Source organism: Malurus melanocephalus, unplaced genomic scaffold (genome assembly GCF_030028575.1).
Source record: "Malurus melanocephalus ecotype Western Australia unplaced genomic scaffold, MMel_1.1 scaffold_1, whole genome shotgun sequence".
NCBI classification, from domain to species: domain Eukaryota; kingdom Metazoa; phylum Chordata; class Aves; order Passeriformes; family Maluridae; genus Malurus; species Malurus melanocephalus.
In genome coordinates this window covers 6,982,342-7,008,545 of record NW_026623233.1, presented here as the reverse complement: position 1 = coordinate 7,008,545, position 26,204 = coordinate 6,982,342, and the positions used below count along the sequence as shown (strand labels likewise).

Here is a 26,204-nt window from a genome sequence, read left to right as displayed (position 1 = left end):
GCTTTTCAWCTTCAAAGCATTTTACAAACATTATATTCAACTCCTTTGCAACTTCACATCAAGRAGCATTCCAAGATGTGAAGGGTCAAGAGTTTAAAAATGGTGATAATGACTACTACATTGCAAAATCAGCTGTAAAAACATCCTTGTAAACTAACTGATGGATTTTAAATCTTTATAAAGAAAGCAGAAAAATACTGCCTCACAGAAGCATCATGCCAGCTTCACTTCAAGACACTGGATGCTCACAAAGATGTGGCTATGCAGCTACAGACACCTTACCAAAACCCTGTATCTACAGCTGCTCTGAAGCAGAAGGGTTGCTGTGTTATCTCACTGGTTATGTCCATGCATGCACATCAAACCAGTAGCATTTTAAAGCTGATGGGTACAAATGATCAACAAGCAGCTTTCATCAGGAAGGGATGTCATCTTGAGTGCTCCTGACCACAGCATTTAGCACAAAGGCAGAAACTCCTCCAGCTCTTAACAGCTACAGYCTATGCACAGTGTTTAAACACACCCAGAAAAGCTCTCTGACTCTCAGGTCAAATGGCCTCAGCACACCCAGGTTTCAGAGCAGACAAAGCTCAACCTGCCTGTTGGGCACAGTTCCTGGACCATGGCAATTCCTCATCAGTGGAAAACATGGTTTGGAACAGCTAGTCAGCATGGGATCATTTGGATAATTTGCCTGTACTGTGCRTAATTGTGTCTGGGTACTGAGGAGTAAGTATTTCTTGGCAGAATTAAGTTTATCATTACAGAAAAAGCCAATGCATATCTTTTTTTTGCCTGTGGATCAAAACCTGTGGACAAAAATGTCTTTGGAAAAAAAACTACTGTGTAGGCAGCAGCACAGAATATCATGTCAGATCCTCAACTGTTCATGGTGTACTACATTCACACAAAGAACATGGTGAACTTCCTTTGTCACTTCATGCCAATTTCTCTGYCTGGTTACTAACCTGATCTCAAATCTCTCCTTTTAATTATCACCTCCACTGCCCAAGACATTGAAACATCAAACAAAATTAGCACTGTATTTAAGAAAACCCAACACCTCTCCAGAAAGGTACTAGCTAGAAGAAGATATCCCCCTGATSAAAAGAGATGTGATCTTTGACAGAAATGAAACAAGTAAGCAAGAATCACTATTGCCTTTAGAGGTGCCAAACCTCTATAACAYCCGACTTGATTTTTTTTTTCCAAAAGAGATATCACAAATGCAATACCCCCACTCTAATGCACAAAGCTAGTAATAATATAAAGAGGAGTAACAAAAATCTCTTAAAGCCAGGAGAAAACAACATTTCAAGCTCTGAGAAGACGGTAAAAATCTTCAAGAGATAATTTGATTAAATAAAAGTCTGTGATTTTCCAAAATAAAGCAGGTTTTTTTCGAAGGTGATGGTGCAAGAGATTGGGATTCAGTCTGGCTTTCCCATCATGTACCAATTCTGCACCATGTACATACACAATAGAATAATTGGGAAGCTGAATCCTAGCAGTAACACCTGTAAACTACAGTACCACTGTGCAGATGTGTGCAAAAAAAAAAGATTCTTGTGACAAACCACCTCAAGGAATAAATGGGGAATGAACAGATCTTCAACAGCCACTTCCAGCTAATCACTACGTGTTATGTGGCATGTTATCAGATGCCATTCTGATGAAAATATAGATGATGACAACTCACTGTTGTTCAATCAAGCAAATAAGCAACACCCCAGAACTTCCAAAAGCTTCCTCAAAGTCTTAGCTTGTCTGTAAAGCAACCAATAAAGCTCTGACTGCAAACAGAAAGGACCTGTCACAGAGTAAACACATAAATAACAATGGCAAGACAACAGAATAATTAATAAGGAAAACTGAAGGAGCTTCTGTCAGTTATGTCGTGTCTGTGAAGTTGTGTAGGTAAGTAAGAGTCTAAAGATAATGTCAACAATCATTGAGCCAACTTCCCTTTGTCCATTATTCAGATCTAAACAAACAAGCAAGCAGACAGAGGGTGTTACATTGGGGCACGCAAGGAAAAAGGACCCCAAAGGTGGTCTGATCAGCTTTCCTTGGCTATTACTGAGAGGTAAGGGGAGGCTGAGATGATTGATGATCTCCTGGGAAGACAGACACAACACCTTTATCATTTGCTGTCCCTGAAGCTGCTGGGTAGACAGGACCAAGGTATGGCATTTAGCATCTTGCATGTTAATATTTTTCCTCTTTTTTTCTACTTTCAGAATGTATTGAGAAAAGTATTTTCAATGGAAAAATAGACAAAGATTCTTCAAGTTAAACAACACTGAGTATCTAAAATGGTAAGGGCAAATTTTCTTTGCAAATCATTAGCGACTTTAGGTAACTTTTGTCACATTAGCCTCATGAAGTTCAATGAGTGCAAGGTGCTGCACCTGGATCAGGCCAATCCTAGATATGAATACAGACTAAGAGAAGTCATTGGGAGCAACCTGAGGTGAAAAATGCACAAAAAAAACCCCTAAGTTAAGCTTTTTGCTCTTCAGAACTCTTCTGTATTTCACTATCACACAATAAAAATTGTCCTAAAACACTGTASATCTTTTTTAAGGAAAGCTTCATGTAACAACCTTTCTAAAACAAACAAACAAGCAAACAGACAAAATCCCTAACATTCAAAAACAAACAAAAAAAAMCCCAACACGTGAAAAAAAGATGATGGCTATTGCCCTAGTATCACCCACAGTTCCTATGTCTAGAGGAATCTTCTAGAGCTGTTTTAASAGACATCTGAGAGGTACCACCTGCTTGAAAGTCTGCTCTAGGTTGGTCACTGCCTAAAGTGGGGGGACMCTTGTGAGCCAGGACCTGAAACACCACTCTCATCCCCAACTCTCCAAAGAAATAAAATTTTGCTCTATGCTGTATTTTATTCAATGACTGGCTTTTACCACATGATCAAAAGGCAACAAGCAATAGCTTTAAATTATCACAGAAAGCTCTAAACACAGCAGCTTTCCTCATTCAGGATGAGTGACAGTTTCTGTCATTGCTTTCTAGAGGAGAGAARGGAACAAGTGATAAGGTGCAGCCTTGTCAAATTTTACATGGAAACAAGAAAATGTGAAGCAAAGTCAGCAACGGTATAACCAGGAGCTACAGAAATAGTAGATAAGCATGAATGACAGCACAAACAGGAGGCAGTAGGACTGCAGCTCTTCACATGGATTTTAGGCAGAGCTGGTACCACCTTAACGATCAGAGATGGGGTTTGGACATCACAAAACRCCAAAGTGGGACCTCCTGCTAGAGAAGAACATGGGACAAAACCAAGACTGCTGTCACCCAATCAACTACTTGACTCCTCACTGGAGAGTGCATTATTCAAATTCTGCTTGTTATCTGTACACACTTGGTATGACTGAGGCAACTCTAAATGCATTAAAATGTACCACTGCACAAGTCTGTTTATGCAAACTCAAGACAAAACCACTTTAAGTGGGCAGTTTCAAAGGCAAACCTACAGACTTCTCTTCAAAGATGGGAAAAAGTTTCTGATCTGAGGATGAAAGAATTCCAATTTTGTTTGTCCAAACACTGCAGGTAATTATAATTAATGTGAATCAAATGTTAGACCTGCTGACACTTGGAACCTGTCATGTAATACAGCACATCAAAAGAGCCAAAGATGGGACATAATGTGTAGCTGTAAAATTGAAGCAGTTATCTCAGACAGCTAATCATTAGCTATTCTGGTAAACCCTGTGTCTTTATTGGAAACTAGAAAAATAAGACAGGGAATGAAATTATCCTGGAAATGATGGGTCAAAGGAATAAAAAGCAAACCCAAAAAATGCAAAAAAATGTTGAGCATAAAATTAAACTAATTCTCTATTCCAAGAGGGACTGTATTTTTCAATGTTTAAATCATCTTTCTGATAAATTAGTGCCAAATTTTCAAAAGCCCAAGGGCTTCAGGCAGCCTCTTTCAGTCCTATGAACAGAACTGGAAATAGTTTATTTCAGAGAAGCTCACTGAGCCCATTATCAACTCGTGTGTCTCTCACCAAGCATCTCAGTCAGGTASAACAAATCACAGAGACAACACATTGGCATAAAGCTGTCTGGATGCAATTAGAGAACAAAAAGAGATATATTTATTAAATTAAGATTAGCATATTAAAATGCCCCCCCCCAAAAAAAAAAAGTTTAGAAGACAAAAGGGTCATTTTCACCTACCAGGCTGTTACCATCTTTGAAATTGAACGATATGTAAACACAGGATAGACAATACATATTTTCCAGCTACAATTTGATTAAATAACAGCAAAGAAAATGGAAGAAAAATAAAAACCTTAATTAGAGAGGGATTGAATTCTATTCAAATCAAGTCTTCATTTCCACACAGTGAGTAAGTTAACTTAGACACCAGAAATTAACCCAGTAGGCTTCTTCTGACTATTAACACCGCAGCAGGAACAGYAACCCATTATTCAGAAGAAGCAGAGGTGTCACAAGTGCACAGGAAGGGACTGCTCTTAATGTGCAGACTTTACTTGCTCCATATTCAACCTCCAAGGCAGTAAAAGTGTGAATAACCTGTTGAGGTAAACATTTAGAAAAAAAYRCCATATTGACCATATYRTTGTTTTGGGGGTTCTTTCATAATRACAACAACTGAAAGTCTTCTCCAGAGCTGATACCTGGACACCAAGACTCTCCCTTAGGTATCAGATGTTCTGCTTCACTAGGAATTGGGTGCTCACACACTACAGGCATCAGAGCTAACAACAGCCTCTTTAATAATGAACCCAAATGCACTACACAAATGGGATCACCTCTCTCAAGCAGARTAGAGCCTCTGGCATTCTGTGAGAGAGCTCCAAAGGAGAAGAAGCTGTTGTCTGACTCTGTTTTCTGAGATTTCTCACACAGACATGACAACAGCACACAAGGTCAACCTTATCTAGCCTTGTAAAGATACCACAGCTACCAACACAATCATTTTATGACCTGCATTTAGATATATACAAATACTAAAAGCACTTGTCGTCTGTTTTAAGCTCGACCACATTACCAGTGTGTATTATGGCAATCCTCCCTAAAAGCATAATGATTGGTAACCAAAAGTCTTGATCTTCTGTTTTCAGAGGTCATGGAAGTGGTCTTGACCCATTATACTTCCAGTGAACCAACTTGACAAATAGAATCTTTCAAGTATTTTTCAAATGGACTATAATCAACAAAACCTGTGACTTTAAAGGCGACAGACTGAAGATGACAATATAATTTCCCTCAGAAAGGAACATATTTAAAATGTCCCTAAAAAATAATGCACTTTTTTTTAAAGTTAAAACCAGTAAATAAAGTGACAAGCTTTTCTCACTTYGGTAGCCCTCACATTTAACTCTTAAGGCACAGATGATAGTTGAATTAATACTCAGAAGGGTAGAGTATTTCCAGCTAGCTGTAGACATATGAGAAGACAAGACAGATCTCAGCCTAAGTATCTGCTTTGCTTATTGTTATCTGAGGAGAAAAAAAGAAAAGGGATCCTAAAACCTTCAAAAACAGACCCCAGAGATGCCTGCCTTCAGTCAAACTCCAGAAAGATTGAACACCGAAGAAATCTGATCCTGGTTTCAAATCACAGCAGTATGGCAAGCATTTAGGGATAAATTTGGCCAGATCTAACTGGAGTACATATTTTTCTGACATATCAGGAAGCAGCAAGAACAGCAGCASTCTCTGCAGCAATGCTAAAAATCTCTGGCTGTTTCTCACAATTTGAGGAGGCGGCAAAACCTCTGGTGAAATCACACTGGACCTCTGTAACAACAGGGAGGAAAGGGGCTATAGTACAGGCTGAATATACCTCCCAGCTTTTATTCACTCTGCAATGAACAGCAAAGAAGAAGCAGCTTTTTCCCAAGAAAGCTGGGCATAGGAAACAGGTCCAAGCAAATTTCGGCCACAGCACTGCATGACAGAACAAGGAAAGAGTTTAAATATATAAATTCTCTGAGTCAGTACATAGAAAGTGACCTTTATYTCTCCCTAAATACTTAAGAAAAAAATGCAAACTTTCTCATGCGATCCCCAACTAGGCTGATGTCCAAATGAGGCTTTGGAAGAAAGATCACAAAGTTTATGCCTTCCTTCATTTTCTCTGCAGGTGCAATAGGGATACAGCAGCCAAGTCACTTGTGAGACATCTGCTAATTGGAGCAATCTCTGCTTACTCCTTGACTTTCCCTGGTGACAACAACTCCCACACTTCTTCCAGCAGCTGATCCACAAGAGAGGCTAGTGCCAGCGTTATACCAAAGTAGTGTTTAATAGCTATCCTTAGTTAGCRCAACAAATCCCACAGTGGATCAATGGTTTTGCATCTCCTCTCCACATCATAAACTACAGGGGTCAAAAATCTTAAGATTATTCCTGGGCCTTCTTAAAGAGATTTGGTACTGGTTAAAAGTGCTCAAGTAACTTATCAGGGGCTCAACTACCCATGATTCATTTTCATGACTTTTTCAAATGGTTAAAACATAGACAAAGTTCAATAAAACTAGGTAAAATATGTTCCGGAAACCCTGATCTTCATTAAGTTTCTTCATGAAAGGTAACTGGCCTCAACACACAGTCTTGTCTCATGAAAATTTTCTCCACAATTGTTATTACTTCAAACTTAAAAGAATAATCTTTTCTAAAATCTAACCCAAAATCTGAACTCTGCAAATAACTCTAAGACTTTTAGCAATTCTGGCAATCTTCCCTAGCCCACACAAACCCAGAGACACAACCAGCTAAGAGGGATGTATTAGTTCTAAATCCATGCCTAATACAAGGGTGATTTTTTTGGTGGATAATGTAAAATTATATCACTTATTTGGCACCACAAGAAATTAATGACCTGACATCTAATTCTACTTCTCTGATAAAACTCTGGACAYCAAGGAGTATATCATCTGTTGACTTTATAAACTTATGATAACCAGCTCACAAGGGGACTACTCAGTAGTATTTGGCTCTTTTCTGGCCTACAGAGAAAAYCTCTGTACAATTATGGGAAGTCCTTGCAAGAGGGGAATATAACAAAATAGATTTATTCTCTCTTTTTTTTAACATATAACCAGCTGGGTCCATATAGCTCATTTAGCTCTGTGATCACTTGCCTGCCAAGACAGGATAACGTAACTCAACACAGGTATCCAAGAAGCCTATTTAACCTGWCCTGAGCCAGGTTATTAACATGGGAAATATAAAAAACCTGCTGAAAACTCTTCTCTGGAAATCTATGAAGGAAGTATGCAGACATCCGCAGCAAAAATCTACAGAGAAAATGCCTACAATAGAACTTAACAAAATGTTTGATCTTGCCTGTATTGTGAAGCATTTACAGTAGGAGCACATTAGCTGACAAAACAGGAAAATGCAGAACAAACCCAGGCTAGCAGCAACAAGACTAAGGAAAGCAGATGTCACCAAAACTGGGTATATTCCACTATTCAAAAGCTCCCAACTTCTGCAATACACATTTTTTGGTCCTCCACAGGAAAGTGGAAAGTCARACAGCAACAATATTGAACTGGTTAGCTGGTCAATTTTTGAATACCACCAGGTCATTGTGGAAGGGGCCATAATGCATTTGAAAGAATCCCTAAATAAAAAGRAAAAGTTACTATTGATAATACTGACTATTCACAGCCCCTAGACACCCTATCATTATTCMACACAGGTGGTGAGGACACAGAGCCAGCTGCTGAAGCTTCATCTTTCCAGATCTCAAGCTGTCAAGTGCARTCCCAGCTCTCACATTCACTCACAGGGAATGAAGTCAAGAGACAAAAGTCACAGAGAAAGYTGTACTATGGGTGTCCCCAGCATGGAATGTTACACCAAAAGGACTCCCAGGATGGCCTACATCTGGGGTCACATGGAATTGCCCTGGCAATGCCRCGAGATGGATGTTCATTTTCATAACCCTTCTCCTGCAATCCTACTCAATCTCTCTCACATAACATTCTCTGCATCCTTGAAGTGACAGACATTTGCCAAAGACCTGAAATGCTCCAGTCCAACTTCTAACTCTTGTGTACCTTCACCAGTCATGCTGGCAAAGATCCACAACAGCAGCTCCAATGAGCCAGAAGATCCCTCACATTCAGAGGGGGCAAAAAAGGAGCACGTTCTTCCCTCGAGGTGATCCCCTGTGAGGTGAAGGCAGTAGAGAAAGCAGTGGCAGCTAAGATGATAAAATGTCAGACTCCTGGCAGTACAAAATGGCAGCTGAACCCTGGCAAAATGCCAAGCTGTTCAAACAGGGAGTTGAGTACACGGGGCCATAATTATGATTWGCATAATAAGAGAGTGGTACAACAGCTACCTAGTTACTCCGAAGGGTCACAGAGAAATCATGACAAAGCCAAGTTTTAAGGAGAGGCACAAAAGAAAACAATGACATAGCTGCTCGTGGGTTTTACCCGGAGGTTCTTCCATGCGTGAAGCACAGCCCGGGGAGAAAGTACAAAGACTGTTTAAGAGATCAGGCTCTGAACCGAGAGCAGCCGGCCGTGCCTGCGGAACTCCAAYGGCTCCACAACATAGAAAGGATCATATGAAACGTGTGACACTGAAGACAAAGGACCTTACAAGAAAAATAGGCTGTTAGTGTAAATTTCAATAAAGCCTGGGCTCAATAGTCAGTCAAGATTTTTTTCCTTTCTAACCAGAAAAGACTGCTTTCTCTTTCCCTCAAATGAAACAGAAGAGATAAAAGTATGAGAAAAATTAATAAATAAAATCTGAACACTCAGATATTTGCATGTTTTTTCATTTTGAATGTCATGTAAACAGTATTTACAGATCCACTGCATCATTTAATTAGCCCAGCTGTCTGTGTGAAATTAATCAGAGTTTTAATAAAAGTATTAAATACTGAGTTGCAGGCTTAAAGATCTATGCATGTGAAAATCTTTAGATTCACATGCTAGGCACATTTGAAGAAAGTCACAGACAGAGCTGAAGTTTAAAATCAAAAGATTTTTTTTGCAGATAGGAAGATCACAGTTTTCACTGAAATCTGAACTCCACAGAAGACACTGAGAATCTGCATAYAAAACACCCCACTCTTCCTTAGCAGGGACAATCTAGTCCTCCATGAACAGAAAATTTACTGCTAGCCCTATCTTCACCTCCCTTTTCCTCTAGGCTGCTTCTGTTTCTCCTATCAACCTTTCCACTACCAGACAACAAGAATCCTGGTGTACACAAATAATGCTTTTCCCAAGGCAAGGTCAGCTCGTTACCATCCAAGACAACCATATGCTGTATCCCACAACACATCAGGACATCCCAAGTTAAATGTTAATATTGCCATTAGGCTGCATTTGATATCATATGGAATCTGACACAACATCAACTGAAGAGATGCTTTATAGATTGAAGAGGCAAACAGTCATACTGGTAAAAGCCCTAGCCACATATCTCTCCCTGGCTTTCAAACRTAATTTTTATTTTGTCTAAAATCCGTAAAGTTATACGTTTCTTCTATTTTTGGGGATGGGGAGAAAAGCAACCAACAAAATACAGCCCTGTTTAATTGACTTCCCTCTAAGCACCTCTGTCTACACTGACAGGAATGAAAYCCACCTTCAGAATGCAATAAATTTATGATTTCCAACTGCAGGCACCCCCATAAGGAAGAACATATTCTTGTTCTCAGACACCAAAATACTTCYACTGTCATAAATCCTTCCTGACAGCTATATCTGACAAATATGTTTTTAATTATGCTTTTCCTACCTTAATCACAGCTTTGCTGTGTACACCAACAGACTTTGACATGCACTGGGACAAGCTAAGCTCAGAAGCATACACTTAAGGCACACATCCTAAKTCTCATTTGCAGTGCTCATTGAAAACCACCATAACACCTAATTGAAACAAATTTAGCCTGTGAAAGTTCATCAATCAGTAACACATTTCAGAACAAAAGTTCGGAAAAGCCCCACACAGTGGTTTTCACAATTAGGAGGACAGTTACTTATTAAACTTTTCATCTTCTTTTTAATTAAACCCTGTGTTTTTTATCATTTTGGAACATCTGCGTATTCCCAAGAACAGGCRTGTATCTCAAGCGACATACTCATGTAGAAAAAAGGAGAATCAGCATCTCTCTTGCCTTGTAATTTTGCATAGGTGTCTGTACACAGGAGGGAGAGGGAAAAAGACACACTACTGTTAAATACTATGAGGGCTGAAGAAGCAAGAGAACACACTCCATTTGCCTATCAAATGCGGATTTCAAMATGCTGACTTGTAGTCATTTGTAGCTCTGGATCTTGCTACTGTTCACTGCTAAATGCATTACAATCACAGAACACATGTCAGCAAGTAGCAGAAAGAAAGATCTCTGCATTTTAAAAATTGTACTTTGATAGTCACGAAAAATTCCCAACTGATTGCCCTATGTTAAATATCTAACTGCTTGTAATGAAAGCACAAATCCTGGAGCTTTTGTGATCTCCAGGTCACTGTCCAGTAACTCAGTGAAAGAAATAACACACACTAAACAATTATCAGACTCAAATATTAAAACTAGTAAGCCTGAGTAGTTAATTTAAACAAAACRTAAGTCACTTACAGAACTGGATGAACAATCAGCTCTGGACTATATGATTTGATTACTGTTGCTGCATCTTTGGTACAAAACACATGGGATAAATCTGCACCCTAAAAAAAGAAAATTTGCAAACAGTATTATCAAATTTATACTTAATAATAACTTCTTAATTCCAAAGATTATTCAACTAATAATTCAACTGAATTCTTACTTCTCAATAGTTGAAATAAACTTATTTTTTTCTATTTTGGCTTAGACTACTATGAACTGTTCTGTTCTTTTTGTATCTAACTTCCCTTTTTTTTTCTGTTTCTCACTAACAGGATGACTGAAAACACGAATCTTGAATTTTTACTCACTTGAGAAATGCTTCTCATTTGCAGATGAGCAAAGACTAAAATGTCATATGCACAAAAGAACACAGATGAACATGAGACAAGCTACCTTAGAGAGCCACAATAATACTGTAACATACTTGCAAAATACAGCTACRGCAATCCATGAGTACATTTCTAGTCCTACCATTTTTACTCAATGGGCCAAACACATACAAGAAAAAGGCTGGCACAATTTTGGCAACACGCCCTATGTTAAACATTAAAGCTAAAGAGTTGAGAGTCAAGCTTCTGCTACCAACTCAAAAAATCAGCAATACATATAAAATTATGTAAGCAGTGACCAGAAAACCTGATCTTGCATCGGTCACGCATGCTGAAACTTCCCAGTGTTAAGGAAGTGTCTGCTCTACTTTACTACTATACTACTGTATTTAAAATTTCAAGCTACTATTACTATGTGCAGATGTAATGGTCTGAGATCAAGTGACTTTAGTAAGACCTCCTAGTACTGCCACTGCATTTGCCTATAGTGGACAGAAAGCAGAGTGCCCTTGGGATCTTGTAATAACATGATTAAATAATATCATTTCAGTTTGAAATCTTGGAGCGTTTGCATCCTGGCAGAAGAGGTGGTTGGAAATATCTGGGTTGGTTACCTACTTATTGAGAGAAATCTTCAAAAAGAAAAACATACACAATGAACTAGAAGAACTGACACACTATATATAGCGTTCTGAAAATTAGATGTATTATGTAAGCATGACTTATTTACATTTGAACAATCACCCTGTATTTATGTAGTCTGCAGTAAATATGTTTAGCCATTTAATATGTGATTAAAATAAGGAAGTTCACGCTTCTAGGTAAACAAATCTTAGAAAATACTTCTGATGAAAATTAGAATGCAAATTAATGTGCTATTAGAAATTACATAAAGATTGTGGGTGGAACTTAATACTTACAGCATGTATGAATTTTATTAGGCTAAAGTTTMAAGTTTTAAAAAAAAGTTATTTCATTCAACACAGTTATCAAGTTCCAGAAAAAATTTCTGAGTAACTCACTTCTTAGCACCAAAACCATACCTTTAAACAATAATCTMAAGTTATTGTTCACTTTTGGAGAAAATATTTCATCAAGTCTTGAAATTTCCTATCCAAGTCCCTGAAACTGTCAATTTTTGGACATATTTCTAACTTCACCTTAGACAGAGAAAGAAAACACAGTGAATGAAACACAGGGAATGATGCACGTTCAGAGTATTTCTACAAATCCTGGACTCAGGATTTTCTTTGCTCAAGGGAAGACCTTGTAGAACTCAAAGTTCATGTGCACTAGAGTGAATGCTTTTTAAAAAATGGCACCTAAGCAACAGAAATGATAAGAAGTTCATTTTGGACTTGTACAGAAATAAACATACCACTTTGAGAGCTGTAATTGCAGCAAAATACGGTGCTCCAGTGTATCTAGAATGAAATAAAATTTAGGTTAGGAAACAGTAATGAGATTAGATAATGATCTTTCATACAAATATTTACAATGATCATGCCATAAACTAGCAAAATTTTCTCAAGTAATGGAGGTAAAACTTTAGAGACAAACAAAACAAGAGCCAAGAATTGTTTGCAAGCTAAATATGGGATCTGTGACCTGGATCAATCCCATCTGACTTTAGATGTTCGACTAAAGTGCCTAAACTGTGATTCCAGTTGCCCTAAATTCTCTTTCTATAAAGACTGAAGAGAGAGATATGAACAAAATCACCCTCCCAAGGTGCTAACTTCAGCCAAGATGTAMGAACCTATGACCATTAGGTTCTAACTCCCAGCTATTCAACCCAGTGACAAGACAGCACTTTCTTATTCTTTATGGRATGTTTATTAATAGCAGATGTCCAACAGCAGATCTCTCTTACAGGAGAAAGATGTCATCTCTCTTTCAAAAGGAGAAAACGAAAAACAGGAAGGTTTAGTGGCTCATTCAAAATATTGTGGCCAGTACTATTTYTAGGCATTTAACTGATTTATGCAGTACCTCTTTTTTTCCCTGAAACAGATCATTTCCACTACTCTGATACATAAAACAAGGTATTGACAGAATCTAGTAAACACCAGTATTCCTCAAAGTAAAAAAGCCTCCAAGAAAACACAGCATAAGAATACACAGACTCAGTTCCCAAGACAACAAAATACAAAAAAAAAGAAAAAAATCAGATGTGCCACTGTCTTACTCTACTCTACTTATTCTTTATCTTCACCATGCAATAGGAAAAGACTAACACCAAAAACAGAGAGTTTGGTGGTCAAAAAAGACAGAGAAGGTGGACACAAACAGCATTTTAAGTTCCAGTAACATTCAGTACCAAAATTCTGCAACACACCTGCAAGGTAACATGTTCTTTCCCAAGTATGAATGCTCATGATGATGGAGTACTAAAGCTCTCCGAAAAATACTTGTGATTTCATCTAAGGTGAGTCTGAATGGCTTCTACAAGTAGGTATGAGATCCTCAAGCTTTATCAGAAGCAAAAATCAAATTTCTATTTAACTTACTCTCGACATCCTCCAACAATGCCTATACGACCATCTTGACCTTTATGCTTTTTCCCCGTTAGAGGAGGGATAACATTGCGCACCAGCTGAAAAATATTCTCCATATCCTTTAGAGTGTGTGTTCTGTGCAGTGAAAAAGATCTCTCTATAACTGAAAAAGAAGAAAATAAGTGTTACTTCAAAGAATGTTCTTAAACTACTGCCAAACAATTCTTTTAAGCATTCATGTACAATAGGAAAATCACAGAAAGATACACATAGTGACATACTTCTAAAATCCAAATGCTTTGTCACTTAGAGGCCTTTAGAACAGTAACTAGGGAAGGTGATGATTTTAAAAACAAATTCAGGGTCTGACGTAGAGAATACTCTGACTGTTCAGAGTCTTAATATGGGCCTCAGGTACAGAAAGCAACAACAACCCAGAATAGTTATATGAACATTCTGTAACTAGAAATACCTTCTTACTTCAGCCTGAAATCAGTACCATAATTAAGCTCAACTGAAATAGGAACACTTAGTAAGGACTAAACACATCCAGACACAGAGCAAGCACAAAGCAACTGAAACCAAATTTTAATGTACACCCTACCTTATATTTTGCTTCCCCTTAAAGACTTCCACCTCTTAGCAGAATCAGGGCCTATCTCACTGCTTTTTTATTTTGGTAGGCGGTTACAAAGCACAGTGAAAGTCTTTCTGCAAAACTATAATCCAACGCACTAGATGCAAACATCACAAATATCACACAAAGATCATTTTTAGCTATAATACATCTCCAGATCTCCGAAGCAAAGCCACATGTCAAGCCACATACTAAAACAACTGCACACTCAGTAGGCTATATATATTAATGACTATTTCAAAAGGCTACAAAATTTTAGAAGAAAAAATTATTTCAACAATTACAACTAGAAAGAATTAAAACATTTACCTGACACGGGAAAAATGTGAAGAACACTACATCTAACAACAACGTGTTAACTATAAATTGCAGCAAATACACTAAAAAAGCACGTTCTTAAAAGCTCCTCATTCATTACCTGTACAATTATCTTCAGAAGAGCAGTTTATTCGAACGCTAATATCAGTGTCCTAGAGCACAGCCTTTCCTTTTTACGAATCTTCTAAAAAGCTTTCAAGGAACTGCTTAAGAACATGCTTCAAGTAACATGTATAACATAATTATGTAGAAAATAACTCCCCTGATACCCCTTTTTTCCAGCTGTATAAAACTCAGTAACCCCATCCCTCAACTCAAAAATATAGACGAGGGAAAAAAAGGAAGGGGGACAAAACAAGAAGAAAAACTGTTCCAGAAATACTGGGCATAATAATGGGAAAAAATGTAATAAACAAGAGAATTCCAAATCTGTGTGCTATCAGCAGAATGCATCTTTTTCTCTGTCTTCCACAGAATCTAAACCTAGAACAGACATGCTAATCTTCAGTTAAAATAGTACCCTTTAGTGTTCAATAATGCTGAATACACTGGGTTGATCTTTTGCTTTTGAATACAAGCACTCCACTCTTACTGAGAAGTAATAAAAGGGGTTAGGGGGAAGAAAAGGAATAAAAATAAAAGAAAAAACCCTACAACCTGTTTTGGATTATGGCCAAAATATCATTGCAGTGACCCAGAGGAGAACAAAATGCTGACCTCCTTTGAAAATAGGGATGATTATTTCCTTTAAATCACACTTTATACACTTCCTGGTTTTCAACCACACAAGAATATTATATAGCTTGGAACCCTTCAAGCGCAATGTTTTTAAGAAAGCCTTCTGTYTATTTGCTGCTGGTTTTTGTTTATGTGCAAATATAAAACCAGTACATAATAAATTGAGAGAAAACAGAGAATTACGCAAAAAGCAAATCTTAATAGAGCCCTACTCTACCTACAGATTCAGCTCTTAACAAATGAAATCTTAATACCTTAAAAGATGTGTTGCCTGAAGCACTATGCTCACATTTTAGCGTAAACACTTTTTACACCTTTGCCAATTACAAGATTAGAATCTCGAGTTGCTCTTGCTAACAGTTAAATAAATATCATGCTTTTTTGCAGTATGCCTGTACACCTGTATGATGAAATCCAGCAAGAAAAGCTGAACCTCAGTCTCACATTGTTACACATAATTAAGCTTTTCAGGAAAAACATTTTAGAAGAAATGGTAAGGCCCTGTAGGTACATTCACGCCAGTCTAGAACCTTAAATCATTTCCTACAGGATTTTCTAAAGCACCTGTTTTCCTTTATGGTAAAAGTGAAAGTTTTTCCTTTATGGTAAAAGTGAAAACAATATGAATGGATACAGTATTTTAAATATCTCATAATTTATCTACAAAAGTCTGCTGCCACCAGGAAATCCTACAGACCAAATGTAGGATTTGCATCCACTCAAGAAAAATACAGCAAAATCTGCCAGCCTAAACCCAGGCCTAACCACCCAGTGTACCAAGCATTTCACAGGGAAACAGAGTAAGTAACACATAACTGAAATGGCTCCAAGAGCCTCTCAGGACTCAGAGAATGCCCATTAGGATCTGGCAAGCCAGATTATTATTCAACACTGAGGCTGGGCATTTTCTTTTTTTTTTTTCTCTTTTCAAACTATGTTTTTTTTTTTCTTCCAAGCAGAGTGAAATTCAGAATTAGAACAGAATCAGATTTGTTTCATTTCCACATGACTCTACAATCACTAAATCACCCCCAACCTGACTCTAGTTCCAGCAGTGATAGAATATCCCTGCTTTCCTCCTGCCCATGCAGTCTACCTCCACATACAAAGACTGTGATAAAGATAAATAAATGCCACAGGCACACAGATCCTAATAAGTTTGTCAATGATTTCCACCATAGCTTCTAGCCCACATATATGGTACAGAAAGAATAAGTGCATAAATACCAATTCTTGAGATACTGCTTTGCCTTTTCTTTAAAGTAAATTCAGATGCCCAAGGAATTTATAAAGAGCTGGTGTAGAAAAAATACMATAAGCAAATACTTTCATCTTCTATTACGCCTACTACAATAACACATTTAATTGATAAGATTCAGAATTTTATTGTAAAGAAACTTACTTTAAAGCTAAATCTTAACATCTGACTTACTTCAATGTAGGCAAAACTCCACTCATTTCCCAGCCCTGAATAAACATATGCACAGCCTTAACTTCATATACTGGGTAATGCTTGGTAACTTCAAGCAGAACAGGAACAAGATTTCTGCCACAAAGTAACTAGTATTTCCAGATTGCTTTCAGCAACTGTCCTATTTGCCTTTTATGTACTAAACTCCTCCTAACTGCACTGTACAGAGACATGACTGTGGAAAAAGTTCCCAATGTTTACAGGGTTCAAAAGGTATGATTTTGTTCATTAAAATTTTGTATAACTARTGTACCCATATTAAATAATCAGTACAATGGTACGAATAATGATTTAATTTCATTTGATATCAGACGAACACCTTCACCACAATATTAAATAATTCCAATTAGCTTTTATTTTCAAAAGCTGCTTACTACCAATGCTTTCACACAGAAGTTTTAAAAAGTACCCTAGCTTTTATTTATGCTGTAGAAAGAAGTACCTATCGGTGGAGAAAGTGTTGCTGTCATAGCATTATAATTAAAGTTATCCGCATATGAACGATGGTTTGCTCTCCGAGGTGGACTTGCTGGCCTAGATTGTGACCTTTGTGATACTGTAGAAGAAATTCCAGCCAACATCTGTCCCAACATCTGTAGCATCTGGAGTTCTCGAGCATGCTCAGCTTCCCGACGCTTGTCCTCAATTTTGAGCCTCTGCTCTTCAAATCTGTAAAATTTCTCATCTGTATCCATGCTCTGCTGCAGGAATTTTTCCATCATTTTATCCAGTGTTAAATTTGTATGGCGTTTTTTTGATCTTTTGGGCTGGTTGAGAGGTGGGGTGATAGTTGGAGCACTGACTTCTTTAAAGCCTAAAGCAAGGAAAGAATCAATTACTTTCCTGATGAAAAACAGTTTTCTAAGAGAACAGCAGCAAAAAAATCTCCCTACAAGATGCACACCTAATGCATCACAACGTTGTCACACTTTCTCAATGTGAGCCGCATTTATGGTATTTTTCTTTCAGAATACTAAAGCAAACTCACAAACTTCTATTAAGTTACAAGGGAAACACAAAAATCACATAGAGGCATTTTTTAATTGTTTAGTACTAAACTTCAACAATGGGAGTCTTTTTCTCTTTCTCATCTTCTAAAAAGGTTTAAGTGAAGGTTATTAAATAGTATAGTCTCATTTGTGTATTGCAGGTAATTACATTAATCTAAATTGACTTTCAGTCTGTTGGCATTCCAGATTTGCATTTCAAAAGAACATTAGTGTAAACAACTCTTTGATGAGGTTTATGTGTAGAAAGAAGGTTGGTTAAATGTCAACCAATTGGCTGATTCCTCAGTGATGTCAACTTCTGAAGACAGGTTCATGTTTGTATTAAAAACCCTGCATTAATCTAGATTGAAAACAAACAAGCAACACTTCCCCCGCACCTCCACAATACAAATGTGGAGGATAAAGAACACACAGGGAAAGGACAGACTTTACTGAAGTGCTGCCTCTGTCCGCAAAGTTAGAAGCAGTGTTTCTGAAACAACCCACACAACTGATCATGTAAAAGCTCTCCCCTAGCTTTCTGGCCCATCTGCAACAATAAGCAGATTTTTCAGGTATTATCATCATCATTGTTTTAATACCGATTAGCAAAACTGCACACAGTCTGCAGGGAACGGGAAAATCCTCCAGCGAGAAGGATGCTCATTTTCTTGTACAATGCTACCTGACACTTTGTCTCGATAACCTCTGTGCTAGTTTTCTATAGGTTTCCCATTGATAATTACCGATAAAAACTCACTAGGGTCCCTGTCCGCAGCACCTCCCACTACCCGGTATGCAGCATTTCTAGTGCCTGCAGCAGCCCGCTCCCCCTTCTGGGCTCCCCAGTTCACAGGAAAGCGCAAGGTGCAAGAGTTGGGAGAGGCATGGGCGGATTTCGGAGCGCAGAGGACGGGGCGGGAGGGATGAGGCTGAAGCCACCAGAAGCGCGCTAGCCGGGGAGAAGCGCCGGCAGCCGGGCTGCAAGATCCCGCGGGGTGAGGGGAGGACACCCCACACGGGGAGCCTGTCGGCTACTCACCGTCCCCCGGGGGCACGGGGATGGCGAAGGACGGGCACTCCACCTTGATGGGGTGGTCGGCGTACGAAGAGCACTCGCCGGAGTCCTCGGTGAAGTTGTCGCGGGGGGACTCGGGCCCGGCGTCCTCGTCCAGCTCGGCGTCCAGCTCGCGGCTGTTGTGCGGCGTGCCCGGCGTGGGCGGTGCGGCGAGCGGCCCCGCGGGCGGCTGGGCAACGTCGGGCGGCGGGGCCAGCGGGGCCAGCGGCTCGGGGACACCGTCGGGCCCCCCCCGGCAGCTGAGGATTCGGTCCATCTCGTCGTAGTACTTGCATATCTTGCGAGCGTGCCCGTTCTTCTTCAGCCCGTCCCGGGCCTGGTAGTACTGCCGCTTGAGGCCCTTGATGCGGATGCGGCACTGCTCGGGGGTGCGCTCGAAGCCCAGCTCGGCCAGGCGGCACGCCACGTCCCGGTACACATGGCTGTTCCGAAAGTTGCCGTCCAGCGCCGACTGCACGTCCGCCTCACCCCAGATCTCCAACAGCGCCCGCGTCTCCAGATCCGACCACAGGAAGCCCCGCGTGTTCGTAATCATCCTTGGCCGGCCGGGGTCACTGCAATGGCCGCGCACCGGGGAGAGGAGAGGAGGGAGGGAGAGAGGGAGGGAGGGACGGAGGGGGCGGAGGAGGGCGGCGGGGAGGAGGGAGGGGGTTTAATGCTCGCACGCGGCTCTCCCAGGGGGCGCCTACGCCAGCCCCGGCAGCCGCGGTGCGACGGGAAGCGGCGGAGAGCGGGGACCCGGGACCCGCATCCCGAGCCGCCGCCGCTCGCAGCCCGCACGCACGCAAACAAAACTTTCCAGGCGCCGCTTTGAGCTGCGGGCACCTGCAAGAAGAGGGGTAGTGAGGTGGCAAAAAAAAAAAAAGAAAAAAAGCCCCTTTCCCTTCACTCGCCCCCTCCGAAAACGATGATGATAAATAAAAAAAAACAAACAGGCTCCCGGAACGGAACCGCGATCCCCTCCTCCCCCTCACTCAGGCAGTCATCCGTGYGCGGCCGCTCCCCCGCCCCGGGCTCCGCTGGGAGCCCAAGGACGACGATGCTGGCTGGACTTGGAGGCCCCTGCTCATCACAGTGCGCCTGCCTCCCTCCCTTCCTCCTCCTCCTCCCTCCCTCCCCGCCGCAGTGGAGCGCGATCCCTGAACACACACAGACACACACACAGACACACACACAGGCACACACAGGGCGCTGCAGCTCCGCTCGGCGCCTACCTCACCCCCGCACAACGCCGCGCCGGGCCGCGTCGCGCCAGCGCGGGCAGCGACATCGCTGCGCCCTGGCCGCCGTGTCACCCAGCCCGGGGCGGGCGGGCTTCCCCCCGCACCCCGCACCGGCGCACACACGCGCGGCAGCGCTGCCCCTGCAGGCCGCCACAACAGCCGCGCCGCAGCCGGCGCCGCCCGCAGGCCCGCGGGGACCCGGCAGCCGCTGCCCTCGGCAGACCCTGCGGCGGTGCTGGGGGTCGGGTCTGTGAGCGCTTCCCCCGCCCCCGGCCGTCCCTCCGCGGGGCAGGTGAGAGGCCCGGCCGGCCCCCGCGGCGGGCGGGGGTGGGCTGCATCGTGCCGGGCCCCGCGGCCGCCCCTTCGCTTTGGTTTTGCTCTCCAGCAGGAGCGTCACCGGGCCGCCACCGCCTCCTCCCGCCCCGGCCCAGCCCCCTGCGGGGCTGTGCGGCCCGGCGGCCTCTCCTTCCGTGGGAAGCGCGCACCGGCCCGTGGGCTCCGGCAGTGCCCGGCGCCCACAGAGCAACCCCACCCCCTGCCCGCCGGGCCGGCGCTCCGAGGTTTGTACCTTCGTCACGCCGCAGCCAGAGGGCCGCGGCCAGTGCKGCCAGTGCGATGACAGCGCCCCGTCCCCACATGCTCGTGGTGGAGCAGGCAGGGCCGCTGTGCGTTTTGCTCTTACCTCGGCACAGCGCGGGGCTCCGCACACCCGCCGCCCAGCGCGCACAACTCATCGGCGCGGCTTCCGCCTCCGCTCCGCGCCGGGCAGGGCCAGGCAGGGCTCCGCGGCCGGGCGCGCCCTCCTGGCACCGCTCCGCGCCTCCCCRCGGGCTCTCCGCGCCTCCCCGCGCAGCCACCGGCAGGCGGAGCCGCCGCGGAAGGTTGTGTGCCTGTGTGCCGGTTGTGTGCCGGTGTGCGGCTTGGCCCGGGAGGGGAGAGCTTGGAGCGCCTGGYACAGCCGTCACGGGATGTCTTCCCGGCCTGTTTAATTGGCAGCTGTTAAAAACATCCAGGAATGCACCATTTATTGCTGGTGGCATTTAAAACCCTTCCCATCCCTCACCTCGCCAGGTGTTTATGAGCAAACTCCTTATTTGCAAATGTCATCTGCTTCTAAGGTGCTACTTTTTGCTCATCATTTTCCCCCACACGCAGCACTACCCCTGAAGCTACACTTCGAGTATTGTGTCCGGTTCTGGGCTCTTGGTTCGCAAAGGATGCTTGAGGTGCTGGAGCAGCAAGTTCAGAGAAGGGAAACAAAGCTGGTGATGGGTCTGGAACACTACTCCTGTGAGGRGCAGGTGAGGAAGCTGAKGGTGTTTWAACCTGGAGAAAAGGARGCTCAGGATAGATCTTACCACTGTACCACTGTCTGAATGGAGATGATAGCCAGGTAGGGGTTGGCCTCTTCTTCCAGGTTTCTAGTGACAGGACAGAGGACATCATCTTGAGCTGTGTCAGGGAAGGTTTAGGTTGTACATTAGGAAGAATTTCGTCGCAGAAAAGGTGATTAGACATTGATATGGGCTGCCCAAAGAAGTGGTAGAATCACCRTCCCTGAAGGTGYTTAWGGAAAGACTGAACATAGCACTTAGTGCCATAGTCTAGTTGTCATGTGTGAGATCCTGTGATTTTATAGCAGTATTCCATTAATATTTTCTTTTACTCTAAAACACACCAGATCTGGTGAAACTACCATCTGATGTTCACCTCTGGTCCTACTGCACCTACCTGCTTAATCTACACAATGAATCAAAATGCAGCATCACCCAGGAGAAACTTAACAAGGTTATGTGCATGARAAATCTGAAACATTTTGTTTAAGATCAAAACGGCTGTAACTTCTGCTCTGGACTCCTGAGTATTTCAAGAGTGTTGTTATTAACTCATAAAAGCTTGTAGCCTAACGATGTCAGTAAAATGTCAATGTTTCAATATTTTGAAGGCGTGAAGRCAGACATTTTCCTTTACTGCCCTGTTTAATATGTAAGCTGTGGTCAAACAGACCTGCTGGTTTTACCTGGACCAAACTCAAGCACGAGGTATTTGKGTCTTTCTATTTGTGTCTTTCCGTTTCAGAAGCATTGCTTAAAACAGCAGTGCTGTCTGCAAACTACAAGACAGACATGGTGAACTTTTAGTGACCCAGGTTGAACAGTAACCCAGGTTCTGAAGCAGGAACTTGGATTCCTGGTAACTTCACTGTCAAGTATTAACTTTTTTATTGAAAAGTTGTTCTTCTATAGGTCCTGGTATCTGGTGTGATTTTAAAGCCAATACCAAGTCAGTAAAATTTGCCCTGCATTCARTCAGCACAAGTAATGCCTTTTACCCTCTGATTGTCTGAGTGGCACTCCAAAAGATAGATTGAACAGCCAATCACATTTAGTTTGCACATGAATTTTAACACAGAAAAATTATTGAACACCACATTTCATACACTCATGTTTTGATTCCAACTGGAATGTGTAGATTTGCGTMACTCCAGCACTGATTTAATGTCTGGAAGAGAGGGGGGAAAGAATAATGCTGATGATTTTTTCATCCCATCAGGTGTCTCCACAAAAGCATGTCTTGGTGCCCAACAAAAGAGAGGAAGAAATATCTAATTGTAATGTTTTTTGCTGGATCCTCTGGTTTCCTTTGTAGCAGAGATGGAAGAGAATTCTTCTGATGCTGAAGAACCCTCAGAAGTTGTTTGTGGAAGAGCCATTCTCAATTCATGTGTAGAAGAAAACCTGCGGGCATCTGTCAGCTTCCCCTAGGCCACAGTTCTTCAGGTTGTTATGCACAACTGTATAACAAAAGGAGTTTAAAACCTTTGAGCRAAACACGTTGCCACTCCTCAGATATTCTCCTGCTCTGCATCTAAGTCAAGGAACCTTCTTGTGGTATAGTACTGGCTGCCATCTCCATACCTTGTACAGTATAAATCCGTAACTACTAGTGCCATCTCYGAGCCCAGAAACAGCAATACTGCTTAACCAGGGCACGAGGCAGGGAGAAAGGACTTATAGCAGAACTACTGAAGGTAGGAGGTGTATGAGGCAAAAGTTCACACGCTTATCATAGAGAAAAGCAGCTGCAAGAGGCACTTTCTTCTTCAGGTATATACTGTGCTTGTCCAATTTTTTTTTTAAATTGAGCTTATTGTTCTGACAGTCCTGTTACTTTCTCTGCTTGTCGAAGGAGGAATGACCCGGCAGAGTTCCATTTCATTCTTTGTCAAAATCATTCTGGCTTCATTGCTTGTTTCTCTGTTGCTGGCCTCTACCTCTTTCTCASAGTCTTATCCCTCCTTTCCTAGCTCTTGATCTCAACTTTCAGTTCCAGCATTTTAACCCTTCCTTAGCAGCATTGTCATGGCAACGTATCCTGCTCATTAGTGGATTAACTACTGCAAAAAAGAGGCATCAGTAGCCAGCTAGAGAATGTCCTGCTGCTGTCAAGGTGCACAAGAAAGGTGCACAAGAGCTTGGAGGTTTGACTTGGTAGTAGATGGCAGCAGTCACTGACAGCTGGTGCTTGCTGGGAACAGTATGGTGAGGGGTGKAGTGTAAGCTAGATGTCCCTTGGTGGACACCCCAAAATAGTGACCATTCAGGACCATCTTTTCTTCTGCAGATTCCTGATGAATCTTTGTTCACGACATTTTTTCTCTTTGCTTCTGATCATTTTGTACTCAGCACTTTTAGTCCTTTTCATCCATTCGGTAGCTGTTGTGCAACCYTGCCTACCAAAGCCATTCGCAGGTGAATGTAGACAGCAGGTGGCAATAGCAGAGTTTGCAACATGCTTTGATTGCATTCTCTCTACTCAAATAATTGTCAGCCTGTACTGGTATCACTATTTAATATCATAAATATTACAAACATATCCCCATTAACATATCCATATTAATAGTTGCAATAGCAGGTTTAAGCATACATGTGGAGAAAGGCAATGGAAGAACTCAGAAGTAATAAGTAGTTTTAATTGAAACTGCCCATAAAATATGACTAAAGATTTCTTTGTTGGTGAAATGGGAATCTGGAAGCACCTTTCATTCTGAAAAAAAAAAAGGATAAAGGAAGTCTTGGTTTCATTTGAATTATTACCTAGCTAAATTGCAGCTATTAGAATTGATAGTGGTAATAAAGAAGGCAAAAATGGTATAGGTGTTCTCATAAAAAGGGGKCCAGTCCTTCAAGTGTTATTACTAGTGTTATTTGCTGTCATTAAAGTGAGTGGAATGACCATGTTTTACACCACTAATATGTTTATCTTAATACAGGACAAAATTTGTCTATATGGTGTAAATTCTAGTTTATTAGTTTGATATCTCTCTAGACTGCAAAAAAACCTAGGAAGAGCTGAAGCTATAGTAATTATTCCTGTCACTTCACTTCTGTGCATTTTTATATTCAAGAGAAAGGATAGCAGCAAGCAATTGACAACAAGCCATTACAAGAACACATCAACATGCTTTGGTTTCCCTATGAAGTTTACTAAATGGGAATGTCATGTGGGCTGAAGAAGGAAAAGGAAACTGCATATGAAAAGAAACATAACCACACCTGATTAAATACTGTGTAATAAGTTTGTCCCTAGAGCTTCTGTGATTCTTCTTATTCTTACCAGGGCAGATATTATAATTTCTAGATATATTCAGTCTAATAATATTTGTAAAGCCCTGTGCTTCACTAGGTAATTTTTGTTTTACCCAAAGTGAACACTGTTTTCGCTGAGTGTTAATCGTAAAAAAAAATAAACTTCAAGGAAACAATAAAGGAGATGTTTCTGGTTTGTGCTCTCCTTGGAGCAGGCAATAAGAATGATCTATGTAGTGCAATAGAAGTGAAGAGGGTTTTTCTGGGCTCACCCAAATTTTTCAAGCAAGTTCCTRATGTCTAGAGCAAACAATCATGTATAATTTCTTAAGCAACAACCAAAATGTTAAAACAARTGGCCTCTTTTCCAACAGGGAATAATGAGACTCTCAGAAAGTTAATACTGGGGAGTTACACAGTATTCGAAAAAACTGCTTTATTCTGTTCTTTGGTGACAGAAGATAACATTTGCCAAGTCCATTAATTTACACAATTTAGAACACTGCTATTATAATGAAATACACCATTTATATAACTTTTTTACTGTTCAGTAATGTTGTTTAAACATGATTTTTTTAATTCTAGTTGTGTTGTAGCTGAGCCTGAAGGCTTTTCCAGGGTATCACCTTACCCATTGTACATATACAAATGTCAGCCTCTTGCTCAAAACTYAGTTTTATGTGCATTTAAGAGAGACACAGATACTCAGAATGATGGACATATTTGTAAAAAATAAAYTGGTTTTACCTTAAGTGACACAGCTCATTTCAGTCTTGCAAACTCACAGTGCATATTGAACGTGACATGCTGTATTCACAAAGGGATTTGAACACTGCAAGGTTCCTCTTTCAGATACCTTGCTACCTTTTTTTCCCCCCCTGTAATGTGTTGCTAGTTATCTCACAGAGCCAGCACATGAACTTTAGCAGTTGTGTCCCCAGGTTTCTCTGAAGAGTCTGTGGTTGCTTCCCCTGCAGCCCCTCAGCCTTGCATTTGTAGTCAGGCTCAGATTKCTGAAATGCCACGGGTGATGTCTTTACCTCCAGTTGCTTCTRGAGTTGTGCATAATGTTGTTGCCCAAAGGAAAAAGCTGTAGTTCTCTTTCCTCCCTGTGAGAGCTGTTCTTACTTATTACATATTCCTGAGCTCTCGTATATGGAAAATATATTCTATTCCTTAATATGCCTGTGCTTCAGTTTACAGCTGTTAAAATTAAACACACGTGCCCTGTGTTTGGTTACAGCATCCTCTGCTTCAAAGTCAGCATATGTTCATGTACATTATTTTTTCCTGTGATTGCCACAGATGTATAAGTGTATGGGCAGCAACAATTCATTTTCCTCATGCCAAGGCCAGCTCTGCAAGTTYTGCTGGGATAATTAATCCCATTGTGGGAGGAGAAGGTCATGTAAAAATAAAAGCCAAAATAGGGTAAGAGGGTGGATATAACCATGTCATTATAAAGATGACACATACAAATGATGATGTTCTTTGCTGTATGGGAATAGCTATCCCAGTATAAAGCACTTTTATACAAATATAGCTATACATGTGACATATCAGAAGTTGAGATATCAGGGAAATTGCATTGCTTTAGTATTATCATGATAATTGAAATAGGACCTATTTTTGACAGACAAGCCCTAAATAACAYATGGCAATATAATATTACTTCATTTGGCA

General features: G+C 41.3%; 1 protein-coding gene across 7 annotated transcripts in view; it reads right to left on the bottom strand.

The window, feature by feature from the left end:
* NAXD (NAD(P)HX dehydratase) overlaps positions 1-20,987 on the bottom strand; it is a 49,723-nt gene extending 28,736 nt beyond the window's left edge. Inside the window, exons 1-6 of one of the 7 annotated variants that reach the window (XM_057390142.1) lie at positions 20,615-20,674; positions 18,674-19,263; positions 17,085-17,456; positions 13,491-13,641; positions 12,359-12,404; positions 10,622-10,710 (exon numbers count right to left, since the gene is read on the bottom strand). In XM_057390142.1, coding sequence (XP_057246125.1) covers positions 10,622-10,710; positions 12,359-12,404; positions 13,491-13,641; positions 17,085-17,456; positions 18,674-19,244 — 1,229 coding nt within the window. In that variant the 5' untranslated portion in view covers positions 19,245-19,263; positions 20,615-20,674. The other 6 variants (XM_057390151.1, XM_057390161.1, XM_057390133.1 and 3 more) reach the window with 6 other exon arrangements.
* Positions 20,988-26,204: the final 5,217 nt, after the last annotated feature.